Source organism: Pelmatolapia mariae, linkage group LG6 (assembly GCF_036321145.2).
Source record: "Pelmatolapia mariae isolate MD_Pm_ZW linkage group LG6, Pm_UMD_F_2, whole genome shotgun sequence".
In the NCBI taxonomy this organism is placed as follows: Eukaryota; Metazoa; Chordata; class Actinopteri; order Cichliformes; family Cichlidae; genus Pelmatolapia; species Pelmatolapia mariae.
In genome coordinates this window covers 9677856-9699194 of record NC_086232.1, presented here as the reverse complement: position 1 = coordinate 9699194, position 21339 = coordinate 9677856, and the positions used below count along the sequence as shown (strand labels likewise).

At 41.0% G+C, this 21339-nt stretch overlaps 1 protein-coding gene across 1 annotated transcript in view; it reads left to right on the top strand.

The window, feature by feature from the left end:
- Positions 1–21339, top strand: part of LOC134628446 (voltage-dependent T-type calcium channel subunit alpha-1I-like) — a 190994-nt gene that overhangs the window by 167624 nt on the left and 2031 nt on the right. Inside the window, exons 33-36 of the mRNA XM_063475124.1 lie at positions 12414–12554; positions 15884–16018; positions 17833–17989; positions 20649–20893. Of these exons, the coding sequence (XP_063331194.1) occupies positions 12414–12554; positions 15884–16018; positions 17833–17989; positions 20649–20893 (678 nt within the window). The remainder of the gene's footprint in view (positions 1–12413; positions 12555–15883; positions 16019–17832; positions 17990–20648; positions 20894–21339) is intronic.

Here is a 21339-nt window from a genome sequence, read left to right as displayed (position 1 = left end):
CCACTCATCTTTTAGAAAAACAAAATAGTTTTGTAAACCTGTTTATACCTTTTCTTACGCAAATCATGGCAGTGGAAAAAATAATTATAAATACTCATTTGTTGAAACCAGAGGTCAGCAACCTGCGGCTTCCAAGCCACAGGCAGCTCTTTAGCCGCTAAAAAGCTGCATGTGGCTTGGAAACCATGGGTTAGGCTTAGGGTTAACTGTAAGTCAATTACATATATGTATATGTATTCATTCAACCTCTACCAGTTACAGCCGTCACAAAATGATATTGAAACCTGTGGTTGTAAGGATTTGACTGACACTGTTAGTCTGCACAACTCTTGACTGCAAAGTCCTTCGAGCACGATGAGTCATCAGCCACCAAATAGCTCATTCAACAACACAACAGGATTGCCGATCTGAGTTACAGTGTAGAGCCAGTTTGCATAGTCACGGCCCAAGACGTGTTTACTTCTGTCCCTTAAGGTAACATATACTACTCCTTTGCCCAGAGCAAGGAAAAAAAAAAAGACACTGGTTTCTGCCATTGTAATAAACCAGTAATGCAATCGGAGTAATTAGTAGTAAGTGGCATTTTCAGGGTTTGCTTTTTGATTGCTTTTTTTCTATGCTTTTCATGGTAAATGGTAAATGGCCTGTATTTGTATAGTCCCTATGGACCCCAAAGCGCTTTACACTACATTCAGTCATCCACCCATTGTATTGTAGCCACATTGTACATTGTAGCCACAGCTGCCCTGGGGTGCACTGGCAGAGGCGAGGCTGCCGGACACTGGCGCCACCGGGCCCTGTGACCACCACCATAACTAAATTTTCAGAACTAAAGAAAGCTATTTGCACATGACTGGTTGGGCTTCTAACCCATGTCCTTGCCATCATATACTAGTGTTAGCAGTTCTTCAATTAAAAACGTCTTTCAGCTGCTCCTTTAAGCGGTAAATGGACTGGCTCATATATCTACTCTCCTTAAGCACTCAAAGCAATTCATACAACATACCTCATTCACACAAGCAGTTTTTTATGCTTAAGTGCTTGCTGTCTAACATTCACAGACATTCACTCTGCAATGAATGGATCAGAGAGTAACTTGGGGTTCAGTATCTCGCCCAAGGATATTTGGCATGCAGACTGCAGCGGCCAATAATCGAATCACCAACCTTTCGATTAGTAGATGACCTGCTCTAGATGAGGGGTCACAAGTGGGCATCACCACAGCACTTATTTGACTTTTTCACCAGATGTCCCTTAGTGTCCCCTCCCAGACTCAAAGCAGGGATCTTTCACATGTTAGGCAACTGAAGCCACGTCATCAATTAATGAAGGATAAAGGTTATCAAATCACAAAATACTCATCAGAGTATAAATTAAGTTAACACAGTCATCTGAGTAATATGCAATGTCACTCAAACCTCAAGTTTGAAAAGCATGAGCCATTAAAAAGCGCTTTTACCTCTTTTGGTGAAATGAAAGTGACAACAAGTGAACTGGAGAGGCAACAACAAGACAAGCCCCAAAAGGGGAATGGTTAGGCAGGTGGTGACCACTGCTCTCTCCTTATCCCTCCTCACTGACTTCTTTTTCTAGTTTTGCTTTATTGTCACTATTGGTCACATGAGACCTGCAGCCCATTCAACATGAACCTATTGCACATCTGTACATGCCTGTGAAATGAATTCACATTTTGCTCCCTAATGAGAGAGACTGATAAATGACTCTGTATACGTTTTTGAACGGTGTAGTTGAAAATACACTTTTACATTGTTCAGTATTTTTTTCTTGATTAGCTGATCACTTATTGCTTCATAAAACATAAGAAAACTAGAAAAGAACATCCCATTTTTGTAGAAACTGCTGTAGATCTTTTGTCACACAGTCAAAAACACCCACATTATTTGATTTTCTTTAAAATACAAAGAAGAGGCAAATTTTACTCTAAATTTTGATTGATTTTTATTTAATTTGTTCATTCATTCATAAAGTGATAGTTGCAGCTCTAACTTGAGCCTGCAAACATGCTGTGAATATATGATGAACTGTACACGATTAGCATGTTTATTCTGGTTATTTCAAGACTTCATTAATTTAATCTACAGTGGCAGTTGGTGCCGCGTGCATCCGTCAGGCTCAGTGGGACTGCGCAGCAGCTGGAGTTGTTTTTATTCATGAAACACCGCTGCCCTACTTGTGTGCATACAAGGTGTTAGAGGTGACTTTTAAACCCACACATAAAGATATATTAAAGCACATAAATCACAAGACTGAGACGTATACCGAGAACTGCCGCGCACATGTGTAAAAATATTAAATGGCCACCATCTTTACCAAAAAACACCAGCAGTGGGGGGAAGAGGATGTCAGTCAGTAGACACCACATTTCTAATCCCACTGGAACTGTTGCACCTGCAGAAGAGAACGGGTATTTTTAGACGTGTGCCTGCTGGAGCAGAAAGAAAGACACATGTAAATAAGCAAAGGTGGCAACAAAGAAAGAGGAAGGGAAACAAACAAAGGAAAAGTAGAACAACTATGTGGGAAAACTGAGACGGGCTGGGGAGGGAGAAGGAGCACTAGCAGTTTGGGAAAGTGAGGGAGTGAGCAGAGAAGTGATTGTTGCATCAAGTGATTGAGCAAATGCTTGAATGAAGGGTGACTGTGTTTGACACATTGAATAATTGTGTGGAGGAACTAAAGGTCTGTTTGCATCCAGCAAGAATCTGCTGGAGTGTTTACTTCTGAGCTTAACTAATTTGTTTGGACTGGTGGCAGCAGCGCCAAGTGAGTAAACTGCAAGGTGGCTCATTAGAAATGATTAGAAGTGACCCTGTAAACACAGACACTGTTGTTGGCATCGATGCCAGCTGTTCTTAAAAAAGAAACAAGAACCCTAAACAGAGCTATTACCCACCTGAATGCTAGGCTGTCCTATTCTCTGAGAACACACTAGCATATTTCCAAATGATTATGCAGAATAGAGTTACTAGTACAGGAAACTTTCTGGAAAAGCACTATGGACCCTCGCCAGGCTCCTGATGTTAATCTTTTTTGTTTCATTTATTTGTTTTATTTTATTAATCATGTTCTTATCAGAGTGATTATTATGGTAGAGCAGACGGGGGGGAAGGCCAGGTTGGTGAGGGACGAATTCTTAGTACAGCCATTCACACTGACTACATCATTTTACTGGATTAATTTGCATCCAGTGAAATTATAAATTAGATGTTTGTTTGTTTGTTTGTTTGTTTTGTTTTTGTTTTTTTAATAAATAGAACACCAATCAGACCAATAGACCAGTCACAATACTGCATTTGCCAACGAGTGTGCTTGTAGCTCAAAATGCATTTTGTTAAAGAAAACACAATGATATGGAAATAGTAAAATAATAACTTATTTATTCATTTATTTATTTATTTATTCTGTATAAAAACGGTAAGTAGACAGCTTTAACTTCTGGGTCAAACCATGAAATTCTCCCTGCTCCTGACAATCGGATGAACCCACAATCTCAGTTTCTTCCTTTTCTTGTTTAGAACCAGATCATCAGCACTTGATGTCAACATTTTTTGAGAACAAATTTTAATGTGTCTATAGACGTGACATGACAAGTTGGGATCTGAAAAATTCTAAATTTCTCTGTGTAATGACCTTTATAAGAATATACATTTGGACATTTTTGTGATTTTGGTAAAAAAAAGATTGTGAAAATGTTTAATTAGTCAAGTGGATGTGGGCAAAGAGTGGCTCATTCAGTAACGGGAAGACTGGTGTCAATTCCTGGTCCCTCTAGAAGCCCCAGAACTGTCCCCGATAAGTCACTGTAGCATGATGTTGTGTGTGGAAGTCAAATATATGAAGTCAGTGTGTCTCACACTGAATGAATGGGTGATTTGGTTGTGTAATGCAGAGTGCTTTGAGTGGTCAATAAGACTGAAAAGCACTATGTAAATTCGATCCATTAACTGTTTTGTTCAGTCCTAATGTAAAATACTGATTATAGAAGCTTTTAACTTAAGATTGCTTAGTGACTGTGCCATTAAATCTAATTAACTGTATATAGTAACTAAACTTTCACTCCCAGCACATTGTGCTCTTTTACTTCTTTTTTTTTGCTGCCTTTAGCTTAATGAACCCTTTAAGTTCTTTCTTGCTGAGGCTAAAAAAGACTTAAAACTAGATTAAAGAGTGAACTCAGATGCACTGCATTGCTAAAAAATGCAACTTTTATACAGGAACAGCCTCATTTTACTCATTTTTATTAACTTGTTCACCATGATTATAAGTTTTATTATGTCTAATATGTTCAGAGGCAGATTCACACTGTCACTATAAGATTTTTTCTTCTTTCTCCTGTTGACATTAAGCTCAGATTACTTTTAATAACTCATGTCCCCCAGCTTGTACCAATAATCAACCCTGCAGGCATGATGCATGTCATTCCTTTTGACGATCCTTACAGATACTGGAATCAGATTACTTTTTGGATGCTGTGTGGACCTAATTAACCTAAGTGATCTTCTGTACTTTGGCTCATCTGAAAGGAAATTAACATTGTCACCCATCTGAAGAATGACATTGAATCAAAGGATAAGCAATCAGAGCCGAGGGAACGGTGGCAGAGGCTGACTTTGGAATGGTTAAAGACACAGTGAGCTTGTGAGTGGGTGGCGTGCTCCACCACAGTCTCATTGTGCTTATAGCTCATTGTCTGTCAGCCTAATGTTATTTTTAACCAGAAATGCAGTAAAAGATGGATGAAACGGGAAAGGGGAGGAACTCTTTTCATGAGCCTTTTTTTAGCTGCACTGTATTATTAATCTTTATTCTGATTAGCAGGGAAACCGCTTTGAAAAAAAAAATTAGATCAAAAGCACCAAGTAAGGGCCTGTTCTTATGTGTATTTATATTGCCACATTCTTTGCAATCAAAAATGCAGTCATAGCAAATATGACTGAAATAAAACAACTGTATTTTGCCAGTAAGACACTTTTAAGCAATAGTATAAAACCATAAATTAAAGTTCAGAAACCCAAATCAGGCCTCATTCACACCGGCTTAGAGACCGGTCGCAGCAATCATATCATGAGAGAAAAGTGTGTATTCCTGATTGGAAATTATGGAAGCTGTTGGCCGTCATTGCTGGCTAAAGCCTCTGTTATGCACACCTAGAGACCTGTGAATGACATCCTGGCAGCGACCAGTTGCTAGCTTCATGGAATGGATTATCATGGCTGAACAGCTGCATCCAAGCCTTACGCAATGCAAAGTGTCGGATGCAGTGGTGTAAAGCACACCACCACTAGATGCTAGAGCAGTAATGAGTCACACTGACTGATCTCTGAGCGGAAATCCTAATCTAAAGAACGACTCTGGGTTTAGTAGTTGGAAAACGGTACTTGTCTGACTGCATGGTGCTAAGTGTAAAGTTTGGTGGAGGAGGGATTATGGTGTGAGGTTGCTTTTCATGAGTTGGGCTCAGCCTTTAGTTACGTTGGAAGGGACACTTCAACATACCAAGACATTTTGGCCAATGCTCCCAACTTTGTGGGAACAGTTTGCACATGGCCGCTTCCTGTTCCAGTGCGGTCATGTTGGAAAACTACAAAAAACCATGCTTAAATTTTCGGCAAAACGAAAAAGATTTGTATCGTGACCAGTGCCAAAACGGTTCTTTTCTTGTTGCTATAGGAAATGATCTCCTTATATAAAAATGCATGATTTTCATAAAAGGAAATGTTTTTAGATGAAATGATAACATACAATACAATAACATCCTCTTAACACCGTCTGGGCCCAGATCATGGCGTGAGCATGGTTTAAATTTGGTTCTGAAGCTTTTTTTCTTTTCACACTGTTATTTCTGGCCTTTGTAATTAAAAAGCTATTAATGCATTTCTGTAAAATGTAAATGAAATCAAATAATGGTAACCAGGCAGTTATTATTTATCACCCCATAAAAGTGTTTTTCACTCTTGGAGCTGCTGACTTTCCCTTTCCGAGGCCCTGTGAGATTCATACTGACTAATTACAACCCAGCGTGCATCCACTTAATGACAATTGATTGCCTTTTTTTTCTCCCAAATGTTTTGTTTTCAAATCACCATGAACATCTAGTAATGGAGCCATTACAAAGTGAGATCTTTCTGAGCGCATGAATAATGCAACAGTAAAATAATATTGTCCTGCCGTTTTTTTAAAGTGTTGTATTTGAAATTATCTCAGTCCAAACGCTCTACTCTTTATGTGAAGTTTTAGCACATCTTGTATGGCTGTAGTCTTCCCTGCATGTAGGCTGTAAGGTAAGGCTGGGATTCTGCACAAGAGCTGTTGATTTTTATCATTATTGGTACATAACACCACAGAGACAGGCGGAAGAAATTTGCAGTGATGCAGCATTATTTCTTTTATGGACTCTCTTCATGTGAGCTGTACATCAATTTCCTAAATACCCAACTGTCTCCACAGGGAGCCTAGACTCTTTCAGACAGCTCTGAGAATCTAACCAGTGATTCTGTGACCATTCAGCATGTATGCAGTGATAAGACTGAAATACATTTTAATGAGCATTGTGTTTCTCTTGGCTTGTTTTCCCTCTTCTGTTGTATTTTTTTTTCATAAGCCTTATCTGTAGGGGAATATACCATATGGGTCTACTAACTGCTGATATGTGTTCTTGTTGGTAGGCACTCTACTGTGTAAGCTCTCACTGTGTTGTTGCTATTTGCAGCAGAACTAAAAATATTAAATAAATAGGGCTGCAGCATTCCAATGCCTCTCTTTTTTTTTTTTTCGCCTGTCCCGTTTGGTTCTTTTGCCATCAGAATTATTGTCTAAAGGCAAAGAAAGATGCCCAACGGATTTACTTTACCAAATGGACCATCCCAGCCTTGCCGTATTGGTCTATTTGATTCACCTTTGTTTTTATTGTTTATTTTATTTTATTTTAACTTGCTACACACAGACATGACTGGGGGAAAGAAAAGGGAGAAAGAAAGAGAGGTAGGGAAAGACAAACAGCGGGGAAGAGGAACAGTGATAAAGGGCAAAAAACAAAAACCAACAAAACAAACAGACAAAAAATACATATATCAATCACCTGGATCACCTGTTGAGAAAGAAAAAAGAGAAAACAAACAAAGAAAAGAGAGCAATATAATAAACAACATCATTGCGATGACCTATGTGAATATAACAGTAAATACTAAATATTGAATATTATTGTGCAGCACGTAAGATCAACAGCGCACAGTGTGCTTTGAGGTAGGAGCCAAAAAGGGTGTAGTTTGTGTGTGTGAGCACCCGTGTGTACACCTGTGAACATGAGCGCGCTTGTATTTAAAAGGTTCCTTCATGTAATGATCTGCTCGAGGGTGTGGGGGGCCATAGCCCCGTCCTCCAGGGCATGAAGCAGGTATGGAGGAGATCCAGGCTCCAGACATCCAGAGGCCCCAAGAGCAAAGGAGACCAAGGAAGACCAACAGAGGGGCAACCGTGCCACTATCCCAGAAAGAGCTGAGGAGAGCCCCAAATGAGGGGGGGTTGCAGTGACGTGCCCGTGAGCTCCGCCTGCAGCCAGCTGTGCCAGAGTGACCGAGCCCCAGGCCGAGAGGCCGAGGGCACCCCACCCCCCGAAGGGGCCCGAGCGAGCCCCAGACTCCAGGCCCCGACAAGCAGCCATCAGGAGTGAGCCGGTGCGTACCTGGACGCCCATCCCCGGACACAAAGAACCACCAATGCACCGATGTCTGAGGGCGTCTGCCACTGGCAGGGGGAGTGGTGGGGGGAGATAGGCTTCCATACCTTGGAGGGCCTGAGATGTCCCTAGAGAGGTGGCGTCTGATACCCAACCTGACATATAGACACAGACATACAGGCACACACAGATACAAACATCAATTCCCACCCTCATGCTCTCATATACAAATACTCAGCACTCACCCAACGTGGAGACAGACATAAATAGACGCTGTACACACAATCACACTCCCCAAGCGTACTCTATACCCCAGGTCTGGGTACCCTTGCCCCTAGAGGGGGAAACTGCACCCAGACCCAGGTGTTACCCTCTTCCCTGGGGTGGAGAGAAGCAGACCGCTCCGACTCCGCAGCAGCAGGGAGGCCCCACATTCCAGACCCCAATCGGACGGCCAACTCCTCCTCCCAGCCCCCCCGCCCCAACAGGCAACAGAGAACGGGGGTGTGTGAAGACTCCAAACCTCCCTCTACCCGCTCATATGTAGTGTTGATGCATGTGTGTTCTAAGGTGCATTTAAAACCCAGGAGGGCATGGAGCTACCTGCCAGAGAGCAGCAGGTAAGCGCATAGCCCCTCCTGATAGCCCTCAATGTCTACGTGTATTTAAAATTGAGAGGTGGGCAACGGCCCCAGGGGTCATCTGGATGCCGTGTAGCGTGCCCACCCCCAAGGTCCTATATGTATGTGTTATGAGAGGGTGAGTAATGTGAATGTCTAAGTTGTGGGATAAAATTGAGGCACAGGCAGACAGAAGGGGACAGAGGGGGGGATGCCTCCCCTGCACCCTGGTGACACACCTTTACCCCAAGGCCCTGCATGTGTGGGTGATTGTGGTGGAGCGGGAAGAGGGAGGCAGCTCGAGATTGGGAGGGAAGGAAGGGAGCGGCAAGTGGCCCCTCCCTGGGGCCAGCTCCCCCGCTGACCCCAGTAGGCACCCCCATACTCTGCAACCCACCAGGGCAAGGGGTCCCAGGCCCATCCAGACCGGGGCCCAGTTCAGCAGCACCGCCCGGCCCCACAGAGCCCGGGACAGCCCACCCGACCCCACCACAGAGAAAACTGCACCCACCCCGTCATCCACTCATCTTCAAGACTACACAAGACAATAGACACCCAGGCTGAGTTCTTCCTCCACCTCTCCAATATCTCTCCCCCACCTGCAGAGTGAGTTCCTGGAGAGAGGAGACCTCCTGCAAGATGTAACAGCCTCCCCCACCAGTTGAAGAGCCCCACAGGTGGCTCGATGCACTGGTGGCACCCCGGGCCAGGGCTGAGCCCCCATACACCCACCCGCCCACAACCCTTGCGACACACCAACCAGGACCTAAGCCCCCAAGGCCCAGCCAGGGCCCCAGCCCGGAGACGGAGCACCCCCAGAACCCCATGCCCGCCCCGGACCCACCCAAGGGCAGCCAGGCTACCAGGTCAGTAACCCACGTCTGTGAGCACAGACCCTCCCCTAGCCCCGCTGCACGCAGCCACGAGGAAACCATCACCTAAGAGCCAACAGAGCCCTTAACAGGCCATGACCGCAACCCCGGGTTGAGCCCTCCAATGCCTCTTAATTGAATAGTTTAATTCAAGCCTCAATCACACAGGTGTAGAAACTGGTTGCTACGAAAAAATATGTATTCCCTAAGCAGTTAGCAAGTGGTTGCTGCAGGTTGTGCAGCAAGTTTACACACTGTTAGAATGATCAAAAAGCTGACTTGGGTTAGAAGAAATGGATCTGAGTGTAATGCACAGACTCTAAAGAAGGTTGCGCCAAGTCCTGTTCAGACTGGATTTCTGGATGAAAGAATATACAGAGAACATAGAAAGACATTGAGTCAAACAGCGTCATGGGCAGCATTTACCACAACCAAGGACCCCAGCTGAGCCAATCAATCAGACTGCCTTACCCCTTGCTGCGCATCTGTCAGCACATGAAACAATGTGTATGTGTTGCTCACAGTATATCAGTGGGTGCTGCCACAGACTGACAATCAGCTGCAGTTCACCTCTTCACCTCACACCCTTTATCAGGTACTCCTATATGAAGAGAAATGGGAACAAAAAGCAGGTCCTGGAGGGAATGGGTAGTCTTGAACTTTAGACATGCGGTAAGGGGTAAGGAGACTTCGGGGTTCAGGGCTAAGAGTGAGAAAGTGAGTAGTACCCTGAGAAACAAGACAAAGTGAGAGAAATAATATTTAAAAGACAGAAAAACAAAGGAAGAGATGCAAAAGAACAAGTTGTTTTTCACAGATTTAAACAGGATTGTGTTCATCAAAGGGAGAAACCTCTGAATAAAGAGACATTTATTTTAATACATTTATTTTTTACGTACAGTAAGTCTATCATCAAGGGTGTAATCAGTAGCAGAAAAGGCCAAGCCAGTGTTGGACGCACCTTAAACCTGCTTTTTTTTTCAAATGCCCATGTCCTCTGGCTGCAAACGAAGGTCTGTTTGAATAGAAATTAATGAGAAAATGACACTACTGCTCCAAGGTTCTGTGACCTCAGTAAAGCTTTTACTGTTGAAGTTACAGCCTCATTTGCCTGTTTCAGATCTTGTAACAATCCTCATTACTTTAATGATTATGGCTCTTCTTCTGCTTCTTTCGGTTGCTTCCTTTAGGGGTCACAACAGCAGATCATCTGCCTCCATCTCATCTTATGCCGACCATCCTCTTCTGTCACACCAACCCTTGGCATGGCCTCCTTCAATTCAATAATGAATCTTCTCTGTGGTCTTTCTCTTTTCCTCTTGCCTGGCAGCTCAATTTTCAAGACCCTTTGTTCAGTATATTCACTATCCCAGCTCTGCAACAGACCAAACCATCTCAGCCCTGCCTCTCTAACTTTGTCTTCATCTGCTCAACCTGAGCTCTCCCTCCGATGTGCTCTTTTCTAATCTTGCCCAATTGGGCCACTCCCAATGAAAATCCAAACATCTTCAACTCTGCCACCATCTCAGCCTCCTGGCCTTTTCTTAGTGCCATCGTCTCCAAACCATACATCATTGCAGGTCTTACTACCATTTGTAAACCTTCGTTTTCACTCTTGCTGCTATCCTTCTGTCACAAATCATCCCTGACACACGGCTCCACCCACTCCACGCTGCCTCCGATCGCTTGTGGACTGTTACTTTGAACGGTTGATTCCAGGCATTCGAGCTCATCTCTCGTCACAACCTCTACTGCTTGCATTAAACATATGAAGAAAGCAGGCATATACACCTTAAAAACCGAGAAAAAATAACTTTGTTTTTATTACATTTTTTTAATCAGTTTTCAATAATCATCATACTGTCTAAAAATCTGTTAAATACTCAAAATTTTGGGAAAGTGAGAAAAGTGGGAATTTTAAGCCAACTAAAGCTCTCATAAAGTAGAGCATTGTTATCTTAAAGGGATTATGTAATTCATCTTATAATAGTGACATTCATCTGCCCCTTTGGCTCAGAGCAAGGTGGGAAAAAGTCACACATCTCTGTCTGTAACCTGCCAGCAGCAGCTGAAAATAACACCAGCTTCAGTAAATGGTGGTTAATTAAACAACACGCCAAAGGATGGAGCTACTTTAAGCATGATGATAGATCATAATCTATCAATTTTTTAAAAAGTCAGTAACAGGTAGATATTTAATATCTGAAAAGCTGGAAGCAAACGTAAGGTAAAGGCTGAATTTGCCTGACAGGAAGTGACTGAGTGACTTGAGTCTTGAGAAATGAAAAGATGGCGATTCAACGGGAAGTCTGACAATAGAAAAGAGCACAGCCAGATGTTGAGTTAACTTGACACAAAGACAGATTTTTGCAGTATTTGTAGTAGTTACTGACAAGGATGTTTTTTAATTATTTAAATTAATGAAGAGTGATGAAAATGGTTAGATGTTGTCTATCTATATTAGATTTATCAAGTGGAAAATAATAGAGTAGTAGTTTTAAAAATATGAATATTACTCACTCTTATCAAACTTATTATTAATATTGTTTGTAGCCGTAATAGAAGATTGGAGAGCAGGAGTGATAGTGGAAGTACTATTTGCATTAGTATTACTATTTGTATTATACACAAAAGTGCCAAAAGTACAGACGTTCTGCACTTAAGTAGAAGTACAGATACTAGTGCTGAAAACTACATGTGATCAGCTGTCCTGGGCCACCGCTTTGAGGTTTACTTCTGTTTCTGGATGTACACAACTGATTTAACAAGATGTGAGCGGATGTTTTATAAGTGGTCGTAGTTGATTTCCATCCTCTACACTGACAGTACTGTTTATTCTGTCTTTGTAATAAACAGTTTTTAGTTGGTATGAAGATCGAATTCAGTGAATCAATCTAAGCATCATCAGCTCAGCTTCAAATGTATCTATGCTACACTTGATGTAAGCTAACGCTGACCATGAAACCACAGCCACCGTGCACCAGTCACACACTGTTCTTTACTTTAAATCCATCACATTTGTTTAAAAATATATTCCTGTTCCCTTTTTTTGTTCAAAAAGGGAGTAAAAGTACAAAGTGGTAGAAAAACCCTACTCAAGTAAAGTACAGATACCTGAAATTTATACTTAACTACAATAGCAAAGTATTTGTATTTGTTACTTCGTTCCCATCTCTGATTATGCATGCCAAATATCAGTGCTGTATTTGTGTGTCTGCATTGCAGGAGAGCCAGTGGCTGGACAGCGTCTCTCTGCTGATTAAGGACTCGTTAGAAGGGGACCTGATCGACAATCTCTCCGGTTCAGTTTTTCACCACTACGGCTCTCCTCCTATCTGCAAAGACTGCAAGAGTCACCCTCAAGAGGTTATCAGCGCTCCACACACACAGACACTCACAAAGCACAACCCTGAACATCTGCTGCCTTCATTTCAAATTTACAAGTCAGTAATAAAGTGCCACTACATCAATTATACAGATGCATATATTCTAAACACTACTAATGCACACACATACAGTGCATATGCAGTATAATGTATTCAGCAGCAAATAAACTGCTGAGCATGTCTTCATTTCACATCCCACACACATTCACAAATTGGTACCCTTGTTTCATATAAGTGTTTTCCCAGATGTGCAGTAAGGGGCTCTAGATATACTATTACAGTGGTTCCCAAACTTTTTTTGGTAGGCCCCCCTTTGTTTTACAAGAAAAATGTTGTTTTTTTCCTGTGTAATAATATTCAACGTTGCTATCAATACATTTTTCAAAAAATGCCTCTCTGTGCAAAATGGGTTCAAAAACATAAACAGCTGTGGGATACTGTTTGTCCGTGATTTGAACCGGGGGAACAAATCGTGGCAGGATCAGCCTGATATTATTTGTATCCCACTGTAACTTTACTGTATAAAGCGCTAACATCTCCAAAATGTCAGGAGTAGTTAGTCATTACAACAAGTGTTTGTGAACTAAAAATCAAGAATGTGGGATACTGTTTGTCCGTGATTTGAACAGCCCAGCGCGTGCTCCCGATGCAGGGAAAACCAATTCTGCAGGGAGACCTACCTTGGCACTTGTGCAGGTGAAGCCAAAGGGAAGATATGCTTCACCATATTTTCTAGTCTTTGGCTTAGAATGAAGTTGGTTTGGAAACATATTCAGCGATGCTTCATCTCCTGATTTACGTTTGTGTGGGAGCCCCGTGCTAGCAGTGTCCAAGCGTTTTTTTTCTCCCCCCTTTTCATACCACGCCCCCCCTAGAGGGCGGGCCCCACACTATGGGAAGCTCTGTACTATTAAAAGTATAAAGTGTTAGATAGTTCAGAGGTACATGATTATTCATTGTCATCTTTAACACTAAGGAATTAAAGTAGGAAAAAAACTTTGCATAAGCTGCTAAAACACATCATAAATATAAGTTGTGTTTGTCTGAGTGAGATCCCAGCAAGGTTCAAGGAATACAACTTACATATTTTTGTAGTTCTGTATATACAGATTACACTGTGTGATTGCACTGCGGTGTAATCAAAACATAGTACTATACTGCATTAGGATTTTCATAGCTAGAAGTGCAGCTGAAACTATGTTCAGAATGTCAATTTTTTAGATCATGTGCTCATGAAAAACTGAGAAAATCCATTTTTTATTTCTAAAAGGACTTTTTTTAAATACTGTATTCAATAAATATGTATGGTATGCACTTTAAAATGTATTTTCTATTATCCAGTTTTTATCTGATTTAATCCCATTGAAAATAAAATCAAACACAGTTCTTGCAAAATGTAATTTGCTTTAAAGATAGAGCGGGGCTGTGTTTATTACTACAGGGCAGAATTTGCCTTGTATTAATTTCTGTTGTCTGTACGGATTTTCTTGACATTTCCCCCCTTGTATAATCATGCCCAAAGGATATACATGGCACCACCAAAATGATGTATGAGTGAGTGAACTCGTCCTGAGTTTTCCTGTAATAGCCATAGCTGTGAAAATCATCAATCACACATGAGAACAAATACCAGTTTCAGCTGAGGTTATTCTTTGTATTTGATATATATAATCTGCAGGGTATGAGTTTCATTTCATGCAAGTGTGTACATGTGTACATGTATGTATGCGTGTAAGAGTGTAAATCATTGTATAAGTCACAGTGGTGTGACGTCTGTGTGCTTTAGATATTAGAATGCAAACAAGGCTGTTAAGTAGTCCAAATATCCTCTAATGCAATAAGGGTACTGTTTCTACATTTCACTCATGTCCAAGTCACCTTTATACTAAAAACTGTATATAAAAGATGGGCACAACCACTGTGACATTACCCATGGGTTTGTGGATATTTTAAGGGCAGTATTGACTGACAATGACTTTTTTTTGTTTTTGTTTTGTTTTTTTCACTGAGAAGCTAACATTAGCTGGTAGCATTCCATGCTAGTCGGTTCTGTTTAGACTCATACATGCCAACCCTCCCGATTTTTCCGGGAGAATCCCGAATTTCAGTGCCCCTCCCGAAAATCTCCCAGATCCACCATTCTCCCGAATTTCTCCTGATTTTCCACCCGGACAACAAAAATGAAAAACCATATGCCAGAATTCATAGCGCGGCCCAGCCAATTGAAGTTTCCAACAATGGCGGCAGCTACTTAGTTTTAATATTACTCATATTACTCTTTCTGGGTCGCAAAATAAACTTTTAGCATATTTTCAGGCGAGAATGTAGCTGTGTAAACTTCAAATATCTGAGCCGGGGAGAACAGCAAACTCCCGGCACATCGTTTTCAAACCCCCGCGGTCTTTCGCTACTCAGGTTAAACATGATATATATAAGTCACTTAGATAACCTAAAAATGTTATTGTTTGACTTTTTTCAGTGTTTCATTTGTTCCTGAGTAAATCGGTTTGGCTGAGATTAAAGTTATTAGATTAGATTAGATTAATTAAAACTTTATTAAACCTCTGCTGGGTTCCTCCGGGGTTTTTACACAGCTGAATAAACGTCAAACAGAAAACTGATTAAACAGAAGTGTGAGATGGTCGAGAATTTACGCCAGCGTCCGGTCATATTTAGATAGAAAGGAGCAGACGGCAGAGTTTCACTCCACCGAGAGAGCTCGTGACATAATTCTGAGGCTAGACCGTCACAGTCGCTCACTTCGGGCCTACCCGGCTTTCGGAGGACCCGGCCCACTTATACCATGAAGGATGGGTCCTCAGGTGGATGCAGCCTCTGAATTTGGACAGCCCCGGCTGGGGGACAGTAATAACGGTGACATTTAACTTACTTTAAATAAATAATTTTAAATAAATAAACACTGTAAAATTCAAGTTTTTTGTATATGTATATGTGTACCTCCCCCCCCATTTGAATGTCTCCCTAATTCTGAGGTCTCAAGGTTGGCAAGTATGTTTAGACTACCATGGAATGCTACAAGCTAATGTTAGCAATGCTAGAATTTCCAAAGCCTGTACGTACGGGGGCCAACACAACAACAACAAAAAAGAGAAAAAATATTTCATTTAAACATTATAGGTGTCTACAGGGACATCATCATGTCAGTTGAGGAATTACGGGGTGGTTTTGGAACCATGTGTGGTACATTTCAGTCCCTGAAGTTGCTGCTGGCTTTCGGCTTCATCATTTCACATCCTGTTGTCAAATTTCAGCTTCAACATGACTGGCTACTGTGTATTTGTGGTACAGGTCCGACTGGCAGAGGTGGAGCAGGCATCGCTGATGTCAGAGCAGCTGTCCGACAAGTCATCATCTCCAGCTCTGCCTGATGACCTGAGTTTGGATGAAAACAGCAGCTACCAGCTGCTGGTCAGAGACAGCCAGGTATTCTCACACTTACACACCAACACATATGAATTTATTCTGTGCTTGCTCGCATCTCTCCCACTTGTATTATACACATGATACACAAGTGATACACAAACATAACAGTAGTGTGCTGACTCTTACAGAAAGTCAAGATGAGACGGTTCCCTTTACATATTTTTGGGATTAACAGTACTGGTGAGCTCATTTCAAACTGTATACTCAGTTTAATCTAGAGTAATGCATTATATTCTATAAAATCACATTTATAGTCTGCATCCTGTGAGGAACACGTCTTTTTTAAAGCTGTTAATGATCTCAGAAAAGCAAGCCTACATCTTGATTTTCAAAAGAAGCATATTAAAAAATATTCATAGCAAAAAATCACAAGTGAGTTAAAAGGTGTGAGCACTGTGTGACATATTTATCTATCAATGTGTACAGAGCATTAGAAATATTAATGAAAAGTTTGCTGGCTGTTTAAAGTTACTAGTATTTTCTTGCTAATCTAAAAGTGATAGCTGAGCCTGCACCTGTTCAACTTGTCTGTTTTGATATATCGACGTTTATTTCATGTCTCTTTTCTATCTTCAAGTTTATCCTTGGTATGGTGCTAAAGGAGTTATTTAAAAATATTTTTCTTATGTTGGCCAAGGCGATCAGTAAGAAAAAACATCTATTTGCTGATGCTAGCTCTGTTTTCCACATAAAGCGATCTCCAAGCAGTGAAAGCAGAGCGAGCAGCAGCTTGTAATCTGCCATCAGTTTTCCATCACTGTAAGTTGTAATGTAAAGGATGGAGGAAAACAGGCAAGACGTTTTATGACAGAACACTGTTTGAGATGAAAGGAGAGAGGTTGCTTTCACTTTGATACATTTTAATTGATGTCTGCGTTGAGATTTGACTGGGCAAGCACTGCCTGTCCTGCTTGTCCTGACGAAGCACCAATGCATCACATGTAGTTTGAGCTTTTTAAAAAACATTGACACGTTTTGAAGAATTCTATCAAAGAAGCACACCAGTGAAACCCACTGCCATGCTTTAAACATCAATAGTTGTATCCACTTTGTCAGAATTAGTAAGCCAACTATGTTTATTTGCATCCTGTCCACATTTGAATATTTGAGCATCTTTAAATACCTCTAACTGAAACAGCCATGGCCAACCATGAAATTAACCCTGATAAGTGGAACAGAAATGAACATTAGCTCTAATCACTCATGCCTACACACAGGTAAAATCATGTCATCATAGCCCTTAGGTCTTGCTAATCATTATTAATGACTATTTACATTCTTTACTGCCTAATTAAGACATGTGCCTCCCACTGTGCTTTTGACATGGGCACATGGGAGTTTGTACGTATGTTTTCCTGTGTGTGTGAGCTCGTGAGCATGTCTTTTATATCTCCATCATCACATGAATGCTTCGCTCTCAGGTCACCGACGTTCCACCTGGTCTGTTTCATCACTGTGGTATTGAAGGCCAGCTCATTTGATCCAGTTTACAACCAACAACAACAGCCAAGCAATTTGAAGCTTTGAAGCCTGCTGTTACTTTCTTTTTACCACCTCCAATTTTAATCAGACTCGTATAGATGGATAAAGGAAGGTACATGAAAAGGGAGCTTTTTGAAACTGAAAAACAAATGCTATTCAGATTTCCATTATGATAAGGTAAAATGAAACTCCTCAGTTTGGTGTCTCTCTTGCTCCAGTGAACATCAGTGCACCTGGATATTTATTCTTTCTAGGTAATTTTTTCCCCTCTCCACTTTCAGTCAATCTTCTCCTTTCAAATTCTGCTCTTATTTTCTTCATCTTTCTTTCAGAGGGGCAGCAGTGACTCCCGCAGTTCGGAAGAGTTGCCCAGACAGGCGGGTTACAGAGGGCTTCGTCCCTCCAGCTCAGGAAGCGAGGAGGGTGTCGAGGGGCTGTTTGAAGTGGGCATCCATCATCAGTGCAATCCTGCCTCACCGGAGCAGAAAAGCCCTGCACATGACAAAGGTACTGGCATAAACAAGATGACAGCGCAAGATCAAGGAAGCTGCATGTAGCTCGTAGTGTCCTTCAAAAGTGACTACGTGTGTGACATACTCAGTGGCAAAATCTACTGTCTTCATGATTTCCAAAGTACTTAAAGTACACTGTGCTGTATGTGTAGTTACAACTGATCACTTGTCAAATATTTGCCTTCATTTTCTGTATTTTTATCATTTTTTTCTGTATGTAATCTGTGGATTCGTTTTAAAAGTTTCAGGGGTTTTATAAAATAACAAGAAGCAGCAACGCTGAGCTGCCTGTGAAGAGCTGCAGGCAACAAGATGCTCATCTCTAACTTTTCATTCCACCTGCTCCGTGCTATCGACCGCAAATTTACTCATGCTGTTTACGCCGTGAAACAAGACCGCAGTCCTTCATGGCACGTTACAAAATTATTGACTGCTTCTTTAAAAATGTTCGACTTTGTGCAGCAGTGCTGTAAATAGATAAAGCAGTTACTCTGTAATTCTGACTGAGTAGCTGCACAACGGGAAGCACTGGGAATTCAGGGAGGTGCGCTTTTACATCACAGCAGAGTTTTTTAAAAAAATATTTGTTCTTTTACACGTAAAGTTATAAACACCTTGAGAGCGAGAAGGTGAGTAGTAATGCATCTCTACCACCAAAAAAGATCAAAGTTGCAAAAAACCTTTCTGTTAACTTCTGTTAATAGTTTTCAATTATTAAATAAGAGACTGCCAAGTATAGTCTAAAAAATAATCATTCTGTAAATCCTACCTTTGTAGATTGTTTTTCATCCAAATGGTTCAATGTAATCTTTCATACACTCAAAAACACAAAGCAATAGTAAAACCAAGTAACATAGTAACAGATATGCTAATGAATGACAAGTTAAGGTGCAATTCAACACTGAACACCCCCTGTAACATAACTGCCATCACCAGAACAGACATACTAACTCAGAGGGTCCATTCCATTAATTATTAACCGTCTTACTTACTTATTTAAAATATTTATTCCTAAATGCTCAGTTTGGGAGATGAAATCCTTTCACTCCACCTTTAATTTTTCCAAATATATCTGTGATGTTTGGATGCTCAAGGTCTAATTTAAAATCGAATCCCGTTACAACTTTAATTTCAAGACGATATATCCCTGTGAGAAACTCTCATCTATCTTGAAAATGTAAAAATTGTGTTTGCAGAACGGACAAAATGCAACTTTATATATATGTGTATGTATATATATATATATATATATATATATATATATATATATATATATATATATATATATATATATATATATATATATATATATGTATGTTAGTTTATTAAAGTGTGAGAGACATTTAATTGCTTCCTGATAACTTTTTACTTTGAACAGTGCAATGTTGTAATTGTATTAATGTCTTTTTGTTCATTCTTATTATAAAACGGTGCAATAACATTTTTAATTAAGTAAGAAAAGAGGTGCCCTGAATGAGGTGTTCAGAATTTAATTTCCTAACAAAGATTACCATCAGATACTTAACCCCACATGGTGGTGTTGGCAGAATGTACAATGAGGTGTGACATTCTGTCGTTTGGCCTGTTACCCTGAAGCTGAAATAATAGTTTCTTCTTCATTTAGATTAAGGACATGTTGAGCCATCAGATCACTAACTTGTAAAATGGTTGTGAAGATAAAATATAAAGTTTTGTCCACGTTAAGGTGGAAAAATTGAGCTATATTTAAATATATGTGATGATATATTTCAATTCTTTATACATCACTTTCTATATGTTGACAATAGAAGAATAGTCTTTTGTAAGTTATAAGATTAGAGCTTTGACCAATTAATCACGAGTTTAACCTTGAAGACTTTGGTGGATGAAGCCAAGTTTTAATGGAATATTAACATGACCCCGCTCTACACACCTACAAAATTTGATCAGAGTTCATTTAAAACTTCAAGCATGACAAAATGACACACACACATACAAAAGCTACCAAAAACATAACCTCCTTGGCTCAAGGTAGAAATCTTTTTGGGGGGTCTTGCAGCGTAGCCAGTGAGTATCCAGGCCAAGACTTCCATTGGTCAGTGTTCACAAATGTTGATGTTCCAAACAAAAGCTTAGAAAAAGCTAAACTGCAGGAAATGTCTGATGGTTTTGAGGTTGGACTTCAGTAAGAGGATTCTTTTGCTCTCCACTGTGATTTTTTTGCATGCAGCCAAAACCTGCTACAGCATGATGAGTCATTATAGTACCAAAAGTTTCCTTCATTGCTTAAAAATTCTGCAATTGATGCGTCAATATTTGTTTATAGAGATTGTTTGCAATGTGGTGGAAACATAGCTCAGATGGTCTAAACATTCATTGACTATTTTGTCATTTTTCTGTGAGGAAATAGTGATTGACTGGAACAAATCCTGACACTGTTGAGTAAGTGTGGGGAATCACTTTGGCTGACATCCTTATAAAGGAAACAAGGACAGGAAATCATACAGAAAAAGACTAAATCTATCCAGAGACAGAGAACAATTCCCGAGTATTCACAACTGCCTCTGTGGTGGTTTCCACTCCTGTCTCTACAATAAAAGATGCAGAGAGAGAGGCAGACTTACAAAGTGATAGCAATGTGAGCGTCAATGCCACAGCTGGATTAAACTGCAGCCTTCCCTTTACAGATGATGATGGAGGAAGCTGCAGTGGAGGCGCTCGTGAAACTTCACCAGTGTTGCATCTACCGGCAGATTTCTTCCACCCAGCTGCTGCAGCTCATCCAAACAGTCCTGGAAACAGCGTAAGCCCAGGAGACAGACGGCCTTCCAGGTCGGCCTCCCCAGCCTCCTGGGCGTCCCTCCGCTCACCCAGAGCCAACAGCAGGCCGTTGGGCTCCCAGGTATTACGAGCAGATGAATGGATTCGTTTGTGTCTGTGTGGCTGGCTGGCTGAACACACGACATCAGCAATGCTGTGCAAAACATCAGTGACACGATAGAACGCAGTATAAACGTGTCCTTTATGTCAATGCTCGGCGATGCCATGCAGGGGTTGTTGAGAGGCAGACGTGTTTGTGAGCCTGAATGAGAACATCTGGGAACCTAAAACTGTAACACACATCACACCAGGGATGTCAAACTCATTTTACGTCGTGGGCCACATACGTAGAGTCCACATTGATCTTACATGGGCCCCTTTCTGTCAGTGGAAAGATGTTTAACTACATGTTTCATAAAGTTTTTGTTAATTCACAGATTTTTTTTTAACTTCTGTTATTTAGCTGTTTATCTACTACTGAATTCCTTGAATTTATCATGAATACATGACCCAATATGGCTCTTTATG